The sequence below is a fragment of the Melanerpes formicivorus genome, unplaced genomic scaffold (genome assembly GCF_026170545.1).
Source record: "Melanerpes formicivorus ecotype bairdi unplaced genomic scaffold, bMelFor1.0.p_v2 SCAF_19, whole genome shotgun sequence".
NCBI classification, from domain to species: domain Eukaryota; kingdom Metazoa; phylum Chordata; class Aves; order Piciformes; family Picidae; genus Melanerpes; species Melanerpes formicivorus.
The window spans coordinates 3,993,607-4,011,639 of NW_027142371.1; the positions used below are offsets into that span (position 1 = coordinate 3,993,607).

The 18,033-nt window shown below is 47.7% G+C and overlaps 1 protein-coding gene and 1 long non-coding RNA gene across 2 annotated transcripts in view; one reads left to right on the forward strand and one right to left on the reverse strand.

The window, feature by feature from the left end:
* Positions 1-1,018: 1,018 nt before the first annotated feature.
* LOC137447116 (uncharacterized) lies at positions 1,019-1,652 on the reverse strand. Its single transcript, XR_010988788.1, has 3 exons — positions 1,485-1,652; positions 1,289-1,377; positions 1,019-1,096 (listed from the first exon to the last, which is right to left on the reverse strand). It is a non-coding gene; the product is annotated as an uncharacterized lncRNA (long non-coding RNA).
* A 3,407-nt stretch (positions 1,653-5,059) lies between these two features.
* TOP1 (DNA topoisomerase I) overlaps positions 5,060-18,033 on the forward strand; it is a 68,833-nt gene continuing 55,859 nt past the window's right edge. Inside the window, exons 1-2 of the mRNA XM_068149832.1 lie at positions 5,060-5,241; positions 5,910-5,934. Of these exons, the coding sequence (XP_068005933.1) occupies positions 5,209-5,241; positions 5,910-5,934 (58 nt within the window). The 5' untranslated portion in view covers positions 5,060-5,208. The remainder of the gene's footprint in view (positions 5,242-5,909; positions 5,935-18,033) is intronic.

Here is an 18,033-nt window from a genome sequence, read left to right on the forward strand (position 1 = left end):
GCATTTTGACTGGATATGAGGATTAAATTCTTTCCAGTAAGGGTGGTGAGATGTTGGAACTGGTGCCCAGGGAGGTCATGGAAGCCCCCTCCATGTTCAAGGCCAGGCTGGATGGGCCTTGAGCAAGCTGGCCTGCTGAAAAGTGTCCCTGTCCATGGCAGGGGGATTGAAACTAAATGATCTTTGAGGTCCCTTCCAACCCCACCCACCCCACCCAACCCCACCCCACCCCACCCAACCCCACCCGACCCAACCCAACCCCACCCGACCCAATCTATGAAGCTATGAATCTACAGAAAACATCAACAAACATATTTACAAGAAGATATAAGCAAACATATTTACAGGAAAATGTAAGCAAACATATTTACAAGGAGACCTAAATAAATTACTGAAGTCAACAACAAAGGCAAACAACCAACAACTCTTCCTAAAACAACCTCCTTCGGCACCGCACTCCAGAACTCTGATGGACCTGATGGACCTGGAAGCAAAGCCAGCAACAGAGCCGTTGGCCCAACGAGCAGCCCCTCGCCCAGCAGAGCTGGGGGTTCCTGAGTGGCCCAGCTGCAGGTTGGGCTTTGTCCTGATGGGCACTGGATGTGCCACAGCCCAGGGACACACTGGCAGAGCAGGACTCTGCTGCGGGCACTAAGCCCCACTGGCCTTTGGGTTACACTTGGGTTGCTGAGCCCTAAGGAGTCGCTCCCTGCCCAACGTGGGTGGCTGCTCAGGGCAGTGCAATGGTGGCAGTGCTGCCACCAGGACAAGGGCACAGGACAGGTGCTCACGGCAGCATGATGCCACCAGGACAAGGGCACAGGGTGCTGTGTCCCTCAGTGGGGACCACCCACCCCAGCCACACCCCCAGCCTGGCAGTGGATTACCCAACCCAGCTGTGTGCACAGGATGGGGAACACGTGCCTGTTTTTGTGGGGAGCTCTGGTCCACTTCCATTGGCTCCTCTCCATCCTGATCCGAGTACTCATCCACCTCCATCTTCTCTTCCTCCACCACATCTACCTCCATCTGCTCACCACCATCCTCTTTCATATCTACTTCCGTTCCTCCTACCTGGCTTCTTCTTAGGCGCATCCTAAGCCAAAAGTCAAGCAGGAAAGTTCATTGGTCCTGCCCTGGCCAGCCAAGCAGACCTGTGGGACAGGGGTTTAGGCACCCCTGGCCCCTTTTGGTGCTTGGCCAGAGCCATCAGGCAACAGGGCCCCTGGGCACATCCCCAGCAGGAGTTTGCTGGAGCTTGGGTGGCTCCTCCACCACCAGCACCCACCAGCAGTGGCCAATTCGTTTCTGCAGCCACCTTGTCCTCTTAATCTCCTTCCTCCTCATCTCCTTGGAGAGCTTTGGTCTCTTCTGGATCTGCCAGAGCAGAGAGGGCAGGGGTGAGTGGTACTGCTCACTGCCCTGTGGGCCCCTGGGCACAGACCCCGGCCCCATGCCTGCCTTGGCACTCAGAAGCTCCTTACCCTGCACTGGTGGTTTCTGTGCTGTCTCTTGCACTGCGGGGAGGCCTGGGATCCTGAGGGTCCAGCCTGGAAAGGGGCAGCAAAGGCACCAGCTCAGGCCCTGGGCAGGAGGCAGCTGCTCCTGGCAAGCATCCCTGGGCCATGAGCCCAGGACACCCAGGGCTCCTACAGGCCCCTACAGTTTCCCCAGAGGAGGGTCCCCACCCCCTGCCATCCCCAGGGTGCATGCTCAGGCCTGCCCAGCCAGTTGTGGGGTGCCCACCTCCAGCAGTGCAAGTTTCCTCTTTCTCTGAAGCACCATCGTTCACTGGGACGTTGATGGGGAAATGGGGAAGGCACTGGGAGAGGTGAGAAGGGCTGGGTGTGGGTTTGAGGCACTGGGAGAAGAGAAGAAGGACTGGAAAAGGAGCAAGAAGTGAAGGGTTGCACCGGGAGCAGGGCAGAGGGTCTGTGTTGTGCCCGTTGCCAGGCACTGGCAGGTGCAGCTGGCCAAGGGAGTCCGTTACTGGCTGGCCAATGAGGATGGGCACAGCACCTTAGGCAGTTGCAGCGCTCATGGAAGAAGCTTCCAGAAGGTTCTTCCGCTGCAAACTGGACCTGCCTCTGGCCAAGGCCAAGCCAATCAGCACCTCTGAGAGGACAGCAGTGTCCTGTGCTGATTGAGTTTGTAAATTGGTGGTGGTTTTGTATAAATTCATTTTCTTTCCCCAGATCAAGGCTGTCTTTTCCCCAGGACTGTATCTGGGGAGGGAGCCCTCCCTGCCCTTTGTCTCCAGCCTCTTCTTGTATTTTCTTCTCCTCATCACACTGCAAGAGGCTCATTGGGAGAGAAAGCAGGCAGCTGTGGGGTGCTTTGGTGGGCCTGGTGGGGCTTAAACAAAGACAGTATCAAATAAAATGGAGAGTTGGGCAGAGTCCTGCCACCATCAATGGTTCTTCAAGGAGGCTTGAGAGACGTGTCACAAGCAGCTCCCTTCTATCCACTTGCTCCAGTACCTGTGCCTGAGTAGTGGCACAAAGCACTTCAGACTAGCCCTGGGTCCAGTCCCTGGCCCAGCTCTGCTGCCCAAAGGTGGCTCCTGAACCCTCCCATCCCAAGGAGGCTGCAGGACAATGTTGGGGATGCTTCTGCTCCTGACCCAAAGGAAACCCCACTCCCTTGCAGAGAGTCCTGCTGGCTCTGCCATCTCTGATGCCAGCCAGCTTCACCCCTGCTGTGGAGATGGCCTAGCCCACTGCCATGGCAATGGGCATTATCAGGACCTGAGCTAACAAACATGAAGCTCCCTTTGCCTTCAAAGCTCTCCTGTCTGACTGTCAGCAGGCTCCTGCAGACAGCACTGTGCCTCTCAGGTGCCAGTCTGGAGGCTCTGGTTTGCAACCAGAGCTTGCAAACATTTGCTCATGAAGATGGCAGCTGCTAGAAGAGGTAGTGATCCCTCCCTCTGAACAGGGCTGGCTGCAGCTGCAGCTGGTGGGGGTTGCAGCAGGTCCCTCTCTTGTGGCAGCGCAGCTACCTGAGTGAAGCTTCTTTGGGGAGACAGAGAGGTGGAAGATTTAAAGTGAAATTGCTGCTTCAAAGAAAGGGCTTTCAGGAATTGCTGATGCTGAAAGCTGGAGGTGCCAGACTGCTTCCAGGCTGTCCCACAAAGGTGGACACAGCCTCTACACTCCCGGCTGGCAGCGAGGAGGGGCTCAAACCCAGAGCAAAGCCACCTTTCACCTAATTCTTCTGAGCTAGAGGCAAACACTTCATCCAGCAAGAGAGGTGTCTGAAACAGCCCTTTCATTATGTTTATATTTAAAAATCTAACAGTGACTAAAGCAGTTTGCATAATAAACAGCTCTAGAGCCAGAAATATTTGCCTGCTCTTGGTAAAAAAACAACAAAAAAAAAGGAAGTCCTCAGATCCTCTTCTGAAGACTGTAAGAAAGTGACTGAGTTTTCCCTTTATAAGATATAAATATGCAGTGCAAATAGGTGGCTGCTGTCACTGCTTACATTTTGATGTATCTCTTCAGATACCCTGGCAGCGCCAGATTATTTTAGCATCAAATCAAAGCTCTGGTTGTGTAAAGGAGCTGAGGAAAGGTACAGTCTGTGTTGCAGTGCAGGATGGAAGCTCCAAGAAGACTGGAGGCAGTCCTGAGAGACATGTACCAGCCATGCATACTAAACCTGCCATTTCATACACTGAAAACCCCTTTAGTAGAGCTGCTGCAGAGCAGAAATAGATGTCTCCAGGTCTGAGTTGGGGCAGGGGTGTGCATTTCCAGGGAGGCACGTGATTAGTTCTCACATTAGCTAAAATAAAATAAAGCTTTTATTTCCTTTTTCCTCTCCATTTGCTTGTAAGATAAAAATGAAAGGGGTCTGTTTACACTGGAGGAAAAATCTTGCTGGCTGATCCTTTTTTAAAGCAGAAAGCTCTTATTTGCAACACACCATTGCTGTCCTTATTAGTCAACACAAAGCTGCCCAGATTGCGTCCCTCCACAGCATTGCTCTTTGTCTGGATGCAGGGTGAAGCATGTAACACAGTGTAATCTCCTGGATACAGTGCAGTTGTACAGCACCTAGCACAATGGAATCTCTGCGTGCCTACCACAGCCTCTGTGGTTCAGCCCAATACAGCAGTGCAGAGTAAGAGGTCAGCCACACACTTGAGTCTCAGCAGGACAGATGTGCACACCGTGCTCAGCTCCTTTTAAAATGCTCGAAATCAAACTGTGAATCAGGCCACTTGTGCTAATACAGGTTCTGCAGGTGTGTGACTCAGCCCAGCTCAGTTTCTCTGTGCAAAGCAGGCATACGGCTTGTGAGGCCCCAAGGCCCATCTGGAGGGAAGACAACCCAGGTGGAGTCACCCAGCCTGGACATCATCATCCAGGTTTCCACACGCCACCACCAGCCCTGTCTCGCGTTGACCACGATGCCGTACGCGTTGCCATCACCAGTTCCCGGGTGCCGGGGCTGCTCAGCTACCGTGAGCAGACGTGCCACCCAGGTTCATGGTAAAACCTGCCGAGGGTGGGGGCACAGGCCTGCCAGGCCCCGGCTAGGCGCAAGGAAGGCCCCGAGGAAACCCTGCAGCCCATTCCTTTAATAGACGCTGCGAGGTCTCGCACGGTGATCACGGTGTGACTGTGCTGAGGGATCGAGGGAACCCAGGGGAGACCCGGAAAGGGGCCAGCACGCCAATGGTACAGCCCGCTCAAACGCCGCCATGCTCCCCTCAGCGGAGTGGGCAGGGCTTGGTATGCAAATGAAGCCGGTAGGGCGGGCATAGTGCATGCGCAATGCGGCGCACGGGTCCTTACACAATGCGCCGGGCGCCTTCAGTGGCGGAGCTTAGTATGTAAATGAGGGCCGACTTCTCCGTGCTATTTGGTAAAAGTGGAGGAAAAGGCGGGACCGGATATGTAAAAGACGAGTCGGCGCAGAGCGGTACGATTGGGATGCAAGTTCGCCTGCGGCCGTTGCCCAAGTCCCGCCCCAGCGCTCCGCCTGGCGTCGCCGTGGCCACGCCCCGGCAGTAAAAGGCGTGGCGCCTGCGCAGTTGTGCGAAAGCGGGACTTAGTCTGTTACGCAACTGCGCTGCAGCCAGAGGCTGCGCTCTCTGTCGCGTCCAGGCTCGGCGCGTCCGCGGCGGCGCGTCTCGGCTCGGCTTTCCTCAGCTCTTCTCTCCTGCTTCGCTCCGCTAGGCTTCCCGCAGCCTCCGGTATGAGCGGGGATCAACTGCACAACGATTCCCAGGTGAGTGTCCCTTCATCTCCCGCGGGAAACCCTCTCCCGGGGGACCCAGGTCCCTCGCCACTGAGGCCGCAGAGTCCTCGCTTCCCCTCAGTCCCGTGGGTGCTCGGCTCATTCCTTCCTCCCCCACCATTACCCTTAGTGAGGGGAGACGTGCGATGCTGCTGCTCCCTGTCTGTCCCCGCTCGGGGTAACCACCGCATGTGGGGAGAGCCCTGTCAACCCGGCCTGCCTCCCCGCGTCGTCGTTCTGGGGAGCCCCCATCACCGAGCCACGCACTCCGGGACCCGTTTCTGCCCAGATCGGGGGCAGTGCGGCTAAGTGTGCCCGTGTGTGACCGCCTTCCTGCCTGGGAGAAGGGGAGGGGGACGGCTGGTCGCCTTCCCCTGGCTCGCTCCCCTTTTGAGGTGGGGGTGTCATGCCGGGAGCTGTGGGGGTGCTGGAGGACGATTCCTCCTACACCCCGCACCCCCTCTGCGGAGGGCACCTTCTGCATCGCGCCGGTCATTTTTCGTTTGATATTTAATTTCCCTGGAAATGTGACGGAAGGGAGAGGGGGAGGGAAATCCAGCACCCCTCGACAATAAAAAAATAAAATAAAATAAAAAGCAGAATAAATGCCCGTCGGGACGGCGTTGCTGACGGTCTCTCCCTGTCTCCTCTCCCCACAGATCGAGGCGGATTTCCGAGCGAACGGTGAGTGTGGCCCCGGCGCGCCCCTCGCCTCGCCGCCGCGCCGGCCGCGCACAGACATGGCGTCCCAGAGACTAAGTCCCGGCTCCTCGCTCACCGGCCCCATTGTTCCCATCGAGCTGCCAAAAGCGGCCCTTTCCCGGGGGCCTCGCCCCTCCCCGACCCCCGCCTCCGCTAGTGGGGGCACCGGAGGCCCCCGATCCGAGCCCATCGGCTCTCCTGGGGTCCCCTTTGGGCCCCGATTCCTCCCTGGAAAGTCGCCTTGTCGACGGTCGGGACTTAGTCTCTGCGCCATTTTCTTTTTCTCCTCTCTTCTGTGTGGCTTTCTCTCCTTCTCCTCCTCCCAGAGCTGCCGGAGGAGCCTTCTGCAGAGGCACCGGGCAGCGATCCCCGGCCCCAAACCTATTCTTAACGGAGAGAAAAGCAAAGTTTTTAGCTAAAATAAACCCCCAAGCCTTTTCTTTTTTTTCCGTTTCCTTTTTTTTTTTTTTTAATTGCAGCTTCCCTTCCCCCCCCCCCCCCCCCCCCCACTGCTCCCCGTCTCTGTTCCTTTCAGGGAATTCCTCCCTTCCCCTAAAATGAAAGGTGATTGCAACATGTTGCTCTTTAAAAGAATCTGCTGCATCCATTTTAAGATCGGGCTTCTTTCTTTCCTTGCTATTTAATTGATGTAACTTTACCTTGCTGGGTAGGGCTTTTAAATTAAAATACCCTACACACACCTTTTAGAAAAAGACTTAAAAACACAGCAGTGTAGACAATTCCAGAAGGGCAGACAGCATCACTTCGGAAAGTTTGTGAGCTAAGTGCTCATTTTGCTCAGAAACATAATAGGAGTGCTGTAATTTTATGTATTTGTATATATTTATGTGTGAATGTATAAACTTTTATGGCTTTGTATATTAGTATTTATATATACACACATAAAATGTTACCTTTTGTAATCACCTGATGGCTGCTAACTTTTTCTGGTAGTTTATTCATTTTTCTAGGAAGTAAGCTAATTGCAGCCTCCCCCCCACAAGTTGGTAGGTGTCAGATGCTTAAGCAGGGTGGAGGGGAGTTGGTGACATGCAGTCTGCCTTTGTAGTCTATGTGTTACTGTTTGGGAAATGTAAGGACCTCTGAGCTGTTCTCTGACTGGTGAGATGGGAAAGGACCAAAGAGTGGTTGAAGATACCTGTTTGGCTTCTAGTTATACTCATTTTTAACATGCTCCTTCTGGATGTCCACGTGCCTGGCTGCTTTGTAGGCTACTGTGTGTAAATATTTACAAGTCTACGTTTGGGTGCACCTTTCTTTCTGTCAGCCCATTGGAATGTGATTGTGTGTGTGCAGCAGGGGCATGCCATAGAGAACATGCAGGATTTGAACTTTTATTTCCATTCTGAATCTATAGTAGGGCTCTGAATTCTTAGCAGAAAAAGGGGTGCAGTGGATTTTCCAGGAAGTGTAGGAGTAACACTTGAAGCAACTTAAATATAAGCATGTATTGGAATATTTGTAGTCTTGTGCTGGGAAATATTTGCCTGAGGATCATCTTTATTTAGGGAAAAGTACTCCCTGGTAAACTTAAGTTATGTACTGATTTACATAGGGAGAATGATGCTTCCAGAGGACCTCTTGGAGGGAATTTTCTCCTCTATTGTGAACTTGTGCTGTTTTGTTCTTCTAAGGCTTTTAGACATACAGCACTTAAAACTCCTCCAGTTTTTATTTCTACCATGTGTTGGAGGAATTCAGTACAGAAATTCCAAGTATGACACCTTGATGGAAAAACTGAATTCCTGGTAACTGAAGCATACCCAACAGATTCATGGCAGTGTAGGGACTAGCACTCTTCTCCTCTTTAATTATTTCATGGCAGTCATGTAACATCATTGTGACTGATCAGAATCCTTTTCAGAGCTGAAAGGTGCATGTAACCCTGTTAGTCTGGTAAAGGGAATAATGCTGAGTAGATGCTGTCCTCTCTGACCTTGCGACCACGACTGATCTTCCTGAAAACCTGTCACCTCTGCTTGCTCCATGTCTTGTTCCCTCCACACAGGAGTTCTTTGAGCTCCACGTGTTGGGAACCCTCACACGTGGATCTGAGAAGAGTGGTTCTCATTTAGGCATTCTTGTTTTGATCCTGTTTGGTAGCAATGGTCAGGAATGGGTGGTAGGAATCTCAAGTACTTCTTGGGTTTTTTTGTCCAGGAGTTTCACATTGGTTTGGACTTTGATTATTGGTAGGCAGTGCTCAGCAGTAGAGCCAAAGTCTCCTTTTAAGAGGAAACTCTACATTTGGGGGAAGGGAAGTTTCTCTGGAAGCTGATACTGACTCATTCTGGATGTTGAATGTACCAGCCATAAACATTTCTGTTAATAAAGAATGTTTGGGGTGTCTCCTGGATAGTGTGTCAGTAATAGAGCAGCTTCAGCACATTGGAGCTTCCTGTTGTTATTGATATTCATATCTGGGTCAATGGACATCCTACCTCAGGTGGTGATCACACAAATTGGTGCAGAAGTGAAGTGGATGGGGGTGGATCTGCTGATCCATTGCAGGTCACCAAGGAGCACCCTGGTTGTAGCTGAGAACTTGGATCTGATTACACGTCCATTTCATTGATAGCAGGGTAGTGTTAGGTATGAGAGAGGATGCCAGCAGTAAATACGTGTTCCTGGCTATTTCTTGTCATTAAATAGCCACATCACTCAAAGTAAGAGTGTCCTGGGCAAATTCCAACTTGGGTAATTGCATTCTGTCTCAATATCCAGATTCTTCCTGCTGTTTGATTTGGCCATAGGGGGTGTTTTTTTCCACCTTAACTGTATTTTTAGTATCAGTACACACAGCAAAGAATTTTCCATGTTCAGTCCTAAAACTGCCTGTTTGCAAACCATCCCGAGAAGAATATTGTGCTGAAACAACAAGCCTTTTTTTTACAGGTGATGTTCTTGCAGCCTTCAGCTTTGTAGAAGGGGGATGATGGTCTGAACCTGTCATTGTCAAGTACAGTTTGGTCATTGAAAATGACCCTTTCTTCACAGATGTGTGTGCTGGCTCACAACTGTGTACTTGGGGAGAGAATCATTTGGATGTTTTTTCCCTATTTAAAACTGCACATCACTTCAGATGCAAAATCTGTTTGGATTGTATTGAGATTCACCTCTCAGAGCTTTGTTATTAAGGTTAATTGTAACAACCTCTTACTACTGAGGGCAATGTTGAGACTCAAAGCAGTTTATCTTCTCTTTCAGTTCTCCCACTGTTTGCAGAGCGCAGTAGATAAAAGTTACTTTTGTTTGCAAAATAATGAAGTTGTATTCCAAACTTCTAAATTCCATTTACTGCTGTTAGTGTCTTGGCTGTTCACAGGGCTGTGATCAGAACTGGTCTGTATAGAGAGTGAAGACATCACCCTAAATAGGGTTGGCTTTGACTTTACTCATACTGTTAAGGTGCAATTCAAGGCCAATGTCACTGTAGTAACCATTCCATTATATTAACAGAAGTGTGAATTTGATTGGCCAGTGTCATGGAGCTGGCTTCTGGAGGTCAAACACACTTGAAGGAGGGGTTTGCTTTAACTGAATTTTTTGGGAGGAAAAATTAAGCCCTTGCTGCTGCAGCATCTTATCAGAAACTGGCAGGGTTTTTTATGTTGGCCTGAGAACTTGTGTGGCACCTCTGTACGTATCGGGTGAAGATATGAAGGGGAATGAGCAAGAGTGCTGAGCAAATGCCCTGCAAGTTAAGGAACTGCAGCACACTTTGTGTTTCATTTTAAATTCGTGTTTCATGTGTGATTGAGCTGCCTGCCTAGAAGATGGGGGTGAAGTAAATGCTGACAAACTGAAAAGTAGCACAGCTTTCCTGAAGATTTTTCAGTGGCTGAGAAACAGTCTGTTGGAGACCAGATCTGTTCTTTCATGGTGCTGCTTGTTGCTTCCTTCGGGGTGGGTGAGAGTTTCTGGAAGCAGAGCAGGAGGCCCTGTGTACCTTATTTCTGTCATTAGTGCCACAGCGCTGGACAACCTCTGTGAAGTTAGGGAGATGGAAGGTGAATTCTTGTGCTCTGTCTGGGTCTTGTACACAGCTTGTCTTCTAAGTTCCCTTGGAGCACGTCATCAGCGCCTTTAAATGTCAAATGTTTGGCAAGGGATCCAAACTACAAAAGGTGGTTAATGGTATTTAGATGCAGATAGATATCTCCACTGAAAATTTCCTTTCCCTTTTTTGTGATACATGGAAATGTGAATCGTGAAGAATGTCATTTGTTCCTTCAAACACAAGCCTGGAGTCACTTCCTTTCTAGACTGTGGTGCTGGGTGATGAGCCTGCATTGTGAGAAGTGCTGCCCACAGTCTTAGAACAATGCTTGGGCTAGTTTTAAGTCTGAAACCACTTAGGTTTTTTTTTCATTTTAGAAGTATTTAACATCAGATGCCAATCGCTGCAAAATTTCTTGATTTAGTTTCCACATTGATTTTCAATATGCTCAGAGCAATCTATTGCAGGCCTTGGAGAGCAGAACCCTGTGGCTTTACTATAGAAGCCCTCAGGTTGTTAGGAGTGGGGGTCCTCTGGTCACTTACTATGCTTCCCAGAAACATAAACAAATCTATTGGTGGCAAACTGCTCTTAAATAACATGTGTTACAGAGGTTTGCATCTCTTTTCCCAGCAGTACCCTCAGAAGGGCTTTACCAAAGACCTTGAGGTCTAGTTGTGTGAATTGTTCTGACACATGCAGCATTCGAGTTGAAACTTAATGGGTGTCTTGTGTTGAATGCATTTCTGTTCACTGCAGCCAACTTCTGTTTTTGTTAAAACTCAGCAGATCTACTTCAATGTGCTGGAAGATGTGTTTTGGGGGTTAATGGCCTGTGTGCTTCCTCCTCCTGACAGATTTCCTTACGATGTTTTTCCTTTTACTACAGCATTAAGCACTATCTGTTATTGGCGTGTGTTATCAGGGTTGGTTGTTTGCTTTGTAAAACATGAAATGTTTGTAACCAGGGGACCAATGTGAAAGTGCAGGTGTTGGTTTGGGTGGGTTTTTGTTTTGCATGCCTTCACATAAATTAGGCACACAGCTCATAAATGTGATCGAATACAAATCCACATTTAATTTCATTTACAACTGGGACTTCAGAGATTTGTTAGATAGTTCATTGGATTCCAGCCTCCCGAGTTGCCCAGTCAGCAGAAACTGCAATAATAAGTAATTATAGCAAGTACTTAACATCTCATTGACTCAAATTCCTCTGTTAATGATTTCACTGGATTCCTGTTAAAGTAATACCTGCTGAAATAGCACAAGCCACTGCCCTGTTCCAGAGAGGCTCCCGGTCAGGTTCTTCCTGGTGTTGTAAACTGCTCTAGTTGTGCTAAAATCAGCTGAGCTCTGACGGTGTCTCTGCTGCTTTGTTATTGGACTGCAGGGATGGGTTTTAATGATGCAGTGACTAAGTAAAGGCCAATTTCATGTAAAAAATTGGTGTAGATTGTTTTTCTGTAGCGTTTCAAGATGGGGTAGTTTTGAGTCTGCTTGAGCTGGCTGTGTTAATAAATTTCTCATATCCTTGTAAGATATGCAGTCATTCAAAAGTATTTATTGGCTTATGAAATTGAATTGTGTTTTCAGCTACTGGTTTTACAGAAACTGCCCCAAGTTTTATGGAAAACCTCACATGGGAGCAAAATGCTTTTCAGTGTTCTGTGTTCTGCTCCTGCCTGAAGCTTTGAAGGACTGTCTCTTAGGTCTCCAGTCGTAGCAATGGGTGTTCATCACCTTGCTTTTCTCTCGCCTGAGGCAGCAGCATATGACAGATAGGTAGATGCAGTGCTGAGGGATGTGATTGAGTGGTGGAGATGACAGTGTTAGGTTAATGGCTGGACTCAATCTTGGAGGTCTTTTACAACCTTTATGGTTCTGTGTGCTCAGGCATACCTTCTCCCTGCATGACTCTGTTCTGAGCTGTTTCGCTCTCTCAGCGTTTAAATGCGAATCATCAGGAGATTTCAAAATGCTTCCTCCTGTTGAGAGAACCAGCAGAAGGGTAGGGACTAGTGGTTGTTTCAGCAGCAAGTTTGCTGCAGGAACTCCTGAAAGGACTGCTAGAAAATCAGTTTGAAACCCATTTCTTGGCTACCATAGCATTATTCCTTTTAAACAGCATTCCCAGTTGCATCTGTCCTTACTGTCTGCTGTAGGATGCTCCTACTGCAGTGTGCCCTCAGTGACTGCCACTGGCTGAACACTGGAATGAAGTGCTGTTCTGGGCAGAGCAGAGAGCCTTTTCTGCTGCAGGCTCCAGCTCTTTAGTAAGTAGTTCAGTCAAACAAGTTGTAGTAGTGGTTTCCCTGTGTGGATGAGACTACAGTATTTTTAGCAGAGCATTTGTTCAAAATGTCCTAGCTGACATAAATACCAAATAGTTCCAGTGGATTTAATCAGATTTATAGTTAGAAATATTTTCATCTCAAATGCTTGCTTTTTGAACTACTGATCATGAAGAGTGAACTGCAGTAATATCTTCTGGTGTCACAGTGGGACTTAAAGCATTAGGAAGGTGATGTGAAAAGAATTAATACTGTGCTCTTACGACCTACAAGGTATGAAGAGCAGTAGACAGTTGCTGTTGGCTTTAGGCACCTGAGCATACATGCATATTTTCAAGTTGAAATTTTGGTTTCTGAACTTGATTTCTGTATCTACTCAGCTGATGAAGAAGTGAGAGCTCCAGACTTGAGAATGGAGGTGGAGAGTAGGGAGCTTGCGGTCAGGCTTCCTGAAACTTGTGCTTTTGTAACACCTGCTTAACATAAATGGTTCTTGCACTACTTTGAGCTAAAAGTAGGATTTTGTTAAACCTCATTCTGTCTGTAGGAGTGGTGATGTGAAGTACTAAGTTTTGTGACAGTCTTTAAAACAAACAATATTCTTGGGAGATCCTCCGGCACAGCTGGTGAAGATCAGACTTGAGGCTTTTGGAGAAGTGAGAGAACCTGGCAATTATTTCCCTATTAATAGCTGATGATGGAGATGGATTCCTGTGATGAGGAATGATGAGTAGAATAGGGACAGTGATTCAAATAGGAATTGCCTCACAAATGTACTAGAGTGTTACCATAAAGTTCTGGTGATGTTTTCTATGGTTTCAAGGCCTGCTTGTCCACTAGAATAATGTAGCTGTGCCTGAAAAAGATGATGTGGCTGAACAGCTCTGGTGAATACTGCATTTGATGCTGTTGCTTCACCCTGGGGAAGATTCCTTTGTTCACTGCTGTTACTTAAATCTCCACAGCTTCACTTGAAGATGGTTGCAGTGGTAGCTCCCTTTCGGTCATTAACTTGTACTGACAGCTGCTATGTGTTTTGAAACCGGCAGTTCCCAGCATGAAGGAGTCACAAGGACAGACAGCATTGGGCGTGCTTCACTCCTGTCTTGGAAAGCTTTGGAGGCGGGGGCTGGAAAATGTCTGAAATGCAGATCTTGATGGGATGGGGGCAGTGCAAGCTCAAATATAGGAGGCACAGCAGGGAAGTTAGTGTAGGTGCTTGTCATTCCGCCTCAGCAGACAATACCTCATCAAGAAAAACAACCCATGTCTCCACCTAAAGTACTTAAATCCCTTTTATAGTTAGGAGATGGTAACTTCTAAAATTGGGATGATTGGAGGGCAAAGAGGGATAGCATCAAGCAGTGGGGAAATTGTTTTATTAGAAGGCTCCTGTCAGTGTTAGAGCCAGAAGTTGCTTCCCACAAAGCTTCTGATCTGTAGATCTTCATGGATTCCTTATCAGTATTTTTGACAACGAGTGTATTTGTTCATGATCACAAGCTTGGTGCAGTTGTGAGCTGTGTGGGTGTGCATGTATGTATTTTTATCTTGCACCTTCGTCAGAGCAGTGGATTTTAGGGAACGTTGTGAAGACAATGGCTTCCTTCTCTAGCAGTATTGCAGAGTGCTGAGCTTCGTGGTGCCCACTAAAAGATGATTTGCTCCTTCACAATTCTGCCCAACGTAGATGGCTGTGTGTTAAAGACCAATGGATGCTCGTGGAATTCAGTGCTGCAGCAGAGTGATTCTGCAGCTGGCTGTATCTTTCCATGACTGAAGAGAGATTGATTTCTGCCTCGGGAAAGCTTGGAGTGTACTTGTAGCTTCACTAAAATGTTTTGATCAGCCCATGTAACCCATCTTTGACTAGGTCATGTCTGTGTCCCTTAAAGATGTGCCGGTGGTCAGGGTGTACTAGCTAAATGCCCGTTAATGGCTCCTCAGCTGCAGCACACAGCTGACAGTCTGTTACAGGCACATGGTATTTAGCAGCTAGCACGACTTTATCTGGGGAGAAACCTGTTACATTCTCAATGAAGACATAGTTCTGAGGCTTCAAAATGTCTCTCTTTCTCCTATAATGCTATTTTCCAATTATTTGCTCAAAATAAGGCCCTGGTGACTTTTACCACTTCCTGCTCATTTTGAAATCCCAGTCGTCGATGAGCAGTCTTACTAATTTTTGCAGCAAGCATCTGGGAGTTCACTAGTAGAGCATTTTGCTGTGCTAGGGAATAAATGTTAGGAACAAATGAAATGTGAGGTGTCATGTTCATCATGGATAAGACTGCATACAGCTTGTCCTGTCTGAAGCCCTCTGCATGAGCGCTGTTTGTCTGGCAGCTCTGGAATGAGTTTGACCAAACGCACTGCAATTCCTGAAGCGTTGGGCTCACTCCACTACTCAGTGTACACAGCATGGCATTGGAAGCTGTCTTGTTTCCATCCAAATGCCTCGTTAGCTTGGTGCAGCTAAGAGATGTGCAGCAGTGGCTGCATAGAGTGATTCTAAGAATTTCAAAGACCTTTTCAGACATTGACCAGAGATGTAACTTCGTGGTAAAAAAAGTCACAGAAATAATGAATAGGAACAGAGCAATACCCAAGCACAAATAGAGTTTTCATTTTTCCTGGCATTTGTCACTTACTCTGATCTATTGCCTAACACTGCTTCTGACACATGAGAATATGAACTTGCAGAGTGCAGTCCAGAATATTTTTTTTCCCCTTCTTTTATTTGTCACTTCTGTGCACCTTTCCAATTTGAACAGCAAATTGGTAGTTTTTCCTTTGCATGAAGCATGGAATAGATGACCTGTGTTACAGGGCCAGAGCAATGTACTTTAGTTGACCTTTTTATTGATGCCAATGTATTACCACTCAAAGCTTGGATTCCAGTATTTGAACAAGGGCCAGGCTTGTCAAAACAGCTGCTGATCTTCCTCGGAGGAAGCAGTTTCTTGGTTTGGAGAGGTGGCCTAAAAAGGTGTTTTAGGGGAGAGGCTGAGGGGCAAGTGGGCTCTCAGCTTCTGTAGGTTTTCTTTGCCTTTGAAGTATAGTGAGCATTTGTGGCAGGTTTTTAAGTAGCTGGAGGTAGAATTGAGGAATATGTAGTGGTCTTCTAACTGCAATGCAGAGATTTCTGGAGTTAGGGTAGCAAAATTAAGAGGCTTCTGTTTTCGTGGTAAGAGTTTTAGGATGTGTAAAGTACTGGTGGTTGGCAGAGGACACCCTGCTATACAGATCCTGACATAAGATGGTTTGGAGACCTGATAACCAGGAAGGCCTGTCTTCCTTCATCTGCTCTGTGGTGGATGGAGTCCTTTCTGTCTTAGGGAGATTAGTAGCTAAGTGAGACGGCAATTATTTTGTGTGATGCTGTTTTTCCGGCTATCGGCACAGTCTGTGTTGCCCTGGTCAGGCTGTGTGGAGATGAAGGGTTGAATGTGAAGAAAGAATCTTTGAAGCTGAGGACAGGAAGCACTGGGGAGGAACATTCTGTTACACACAGACACTATGCCTGGGATTAAGGTCCTTTGTGCTATACAGTGTTATCCTGTCCTGAGGCCATATTGTTTAAATGGGCAGCACAGTGGGGACAAGAGGCAGCACTGTGCTCCCCTTAGAGGTGCAGGATCAAGAGCAGAGTGGGAGTGATTTCTTTCAGCACAGAAATAGATACAAAGCTGTCTGGCTAGGACTAAGATTCAATCTAATCTGGACATTTGTTTTAGGTTTTTAATTCTTTTGTCAGCTGAAGACTGAGGTGATTAGCAAAGGACAGTGCAAAAAAAGAGGTGGCTTCTGCAGTTCTAGCATATGTTACCAGTTTTGCTTAAATGCACAACTCATCTCCAAAGCTGGAGTATGTATTTTCTTTTCTGTGGTACTAAATTCTAAAATGTGTGCTGTAGTTAAATACAGAGTCAGGAGATAGGTGGTTTCCTGGTCTGTGTGCAAGGATCTGGCACCAAGTACTTCACAGGGTAGTCTCTTGTACCATGCATGCCACCTTGCTCTGAGTGTCTCCTAACTGTGCCTTGAGCAATAGGAATGGCATATTATGTCTATGCCAGTTTGTGAATACTAGCAGTGTGTGAGTAAGATCCATTATTGGAGAGATAAACAGCTGGGATGGGCAGGTACCAGTTTTGACTTGCCCCAGAAGGTACACTTACAAGTTAGACCAGCACTCTCCGTTTTAATCTAAGCCAGTTTGGGAAACTGGAAGTAGGAGCTCCTTGGAAATCCATGTGAGGGTATGATTCATTGCAACACAAGCAGCTTCTACAAAATGGAGGGATGGAGTAGTCCTAGTGACGTACTCTGAGGTTTGTATTCTGGATTTAATGACCACCAGATGGGGAATAAAAGGCTGCCTGCTCTTCCGAGGAGCAAGAGCGTCATTGAGGCTGTTAAAATGAGCTCCATTTGATGCAGTGCTGCTTGTGCACCGGAGCCCCTTTGTGTGCAGGTCATCGTTACTGGTGTTACACCTTGACAGTTTTTAGTTTTGGTTTTGACTGAAGATTAGGCTCCTTCTCTTTGCCAACAGTGTACCTCAGGGATAAAGAGCAAAAAGACTTGAGTCCTTTCTGGCAGCAGACAAAATAAGGTACAAGTTGTGTTCCAGCACACAAGTGTAGATCGCCAGATCCAGAGGCAGCAGTCTCGTGTGAACACAGATGCAGTGCAAGAGGTGAACTCTTAATAACAGTGACCTTGATTCACTTCTTCATTGACTTGCCCAATCCTTTAGTAGGTGTCAAGTTGATCCATCTTTTTTAGAAATCACTGGTACAGAGCAGAGTCAGGATATCAGTGCTGTTACCTCTGATCTTTCCCAGTTGTCACATTGGAGTGAGTAGGTGTTGGGGTTGCTTGGTCTTGCTCCAGTGGACTGGAACATCTCTCTGGCTCTCTAAAATAGCTTTGGAGATGAATGTGGATAACAAGCGTTTTTCAAGAGCCTTTTTCACTTTGCTTTCTTATGTCCTCCTGTGTTCTTCCTACTGCAAACCCAGGGAGCCTCTCAGAGAAGCTGGCATCTTGTCTGAGTCATAATATCATAGCTGTGTATGTCACCTGCACTTCATTAGGGAGCCAGAAGCAAGCTGTCCTTGAAATACCTGTTTTTATGAGTAGATACAGTCTTCTAATTTAAAATATGCTGCTCTCTGGAGTTTAGTAGCTGTCATAAACAATGTTTTTCTTTTATCATCAAGTAGGCTTATTCAGCATCACTTGCATCTAAAGGAAGCTTCTTTCTGGGCCGTAGACTGTTCTCGTCATCTACATACAAGGAGGGAAGCGTGGTGTGGCACTTGATGCCCTGTACATGATTGTCAGCATGTGGTCTGGAGAGAGACCAGCACTGGGTAGTTTTGTTTGCCCCAGTCCCTAGCTTGTCTGGCAGTGGATGGAGCTGGTCATAAACCGCATATTCTGTTAATTTACTTCTTAAACTGAATCTTAGGAGCACTTGACTGGATGAATCCCTCAGTTTCCTGTTTTATAACTGAAGGTGTGAAGCTGTCATTCTTCAAGCATTGCCTCTGTGTCTAACAGGTTTGCCCCTTCCCTCCAACCCAGCTCACTTGTTGAGACTCTTGTCCATAATCTTTGCCTTCTGGTTTCACTATCCATCACTGTCAAAGTGTGGCAAGAGAAAGTGAAGTTACAGACTGAATTTATTGTTGAACCGTAGCCTGAGTTGAAATGTTCTGTCTTGCCCTGTGTTCCCGAGCAGGTCTCTCACAGCAG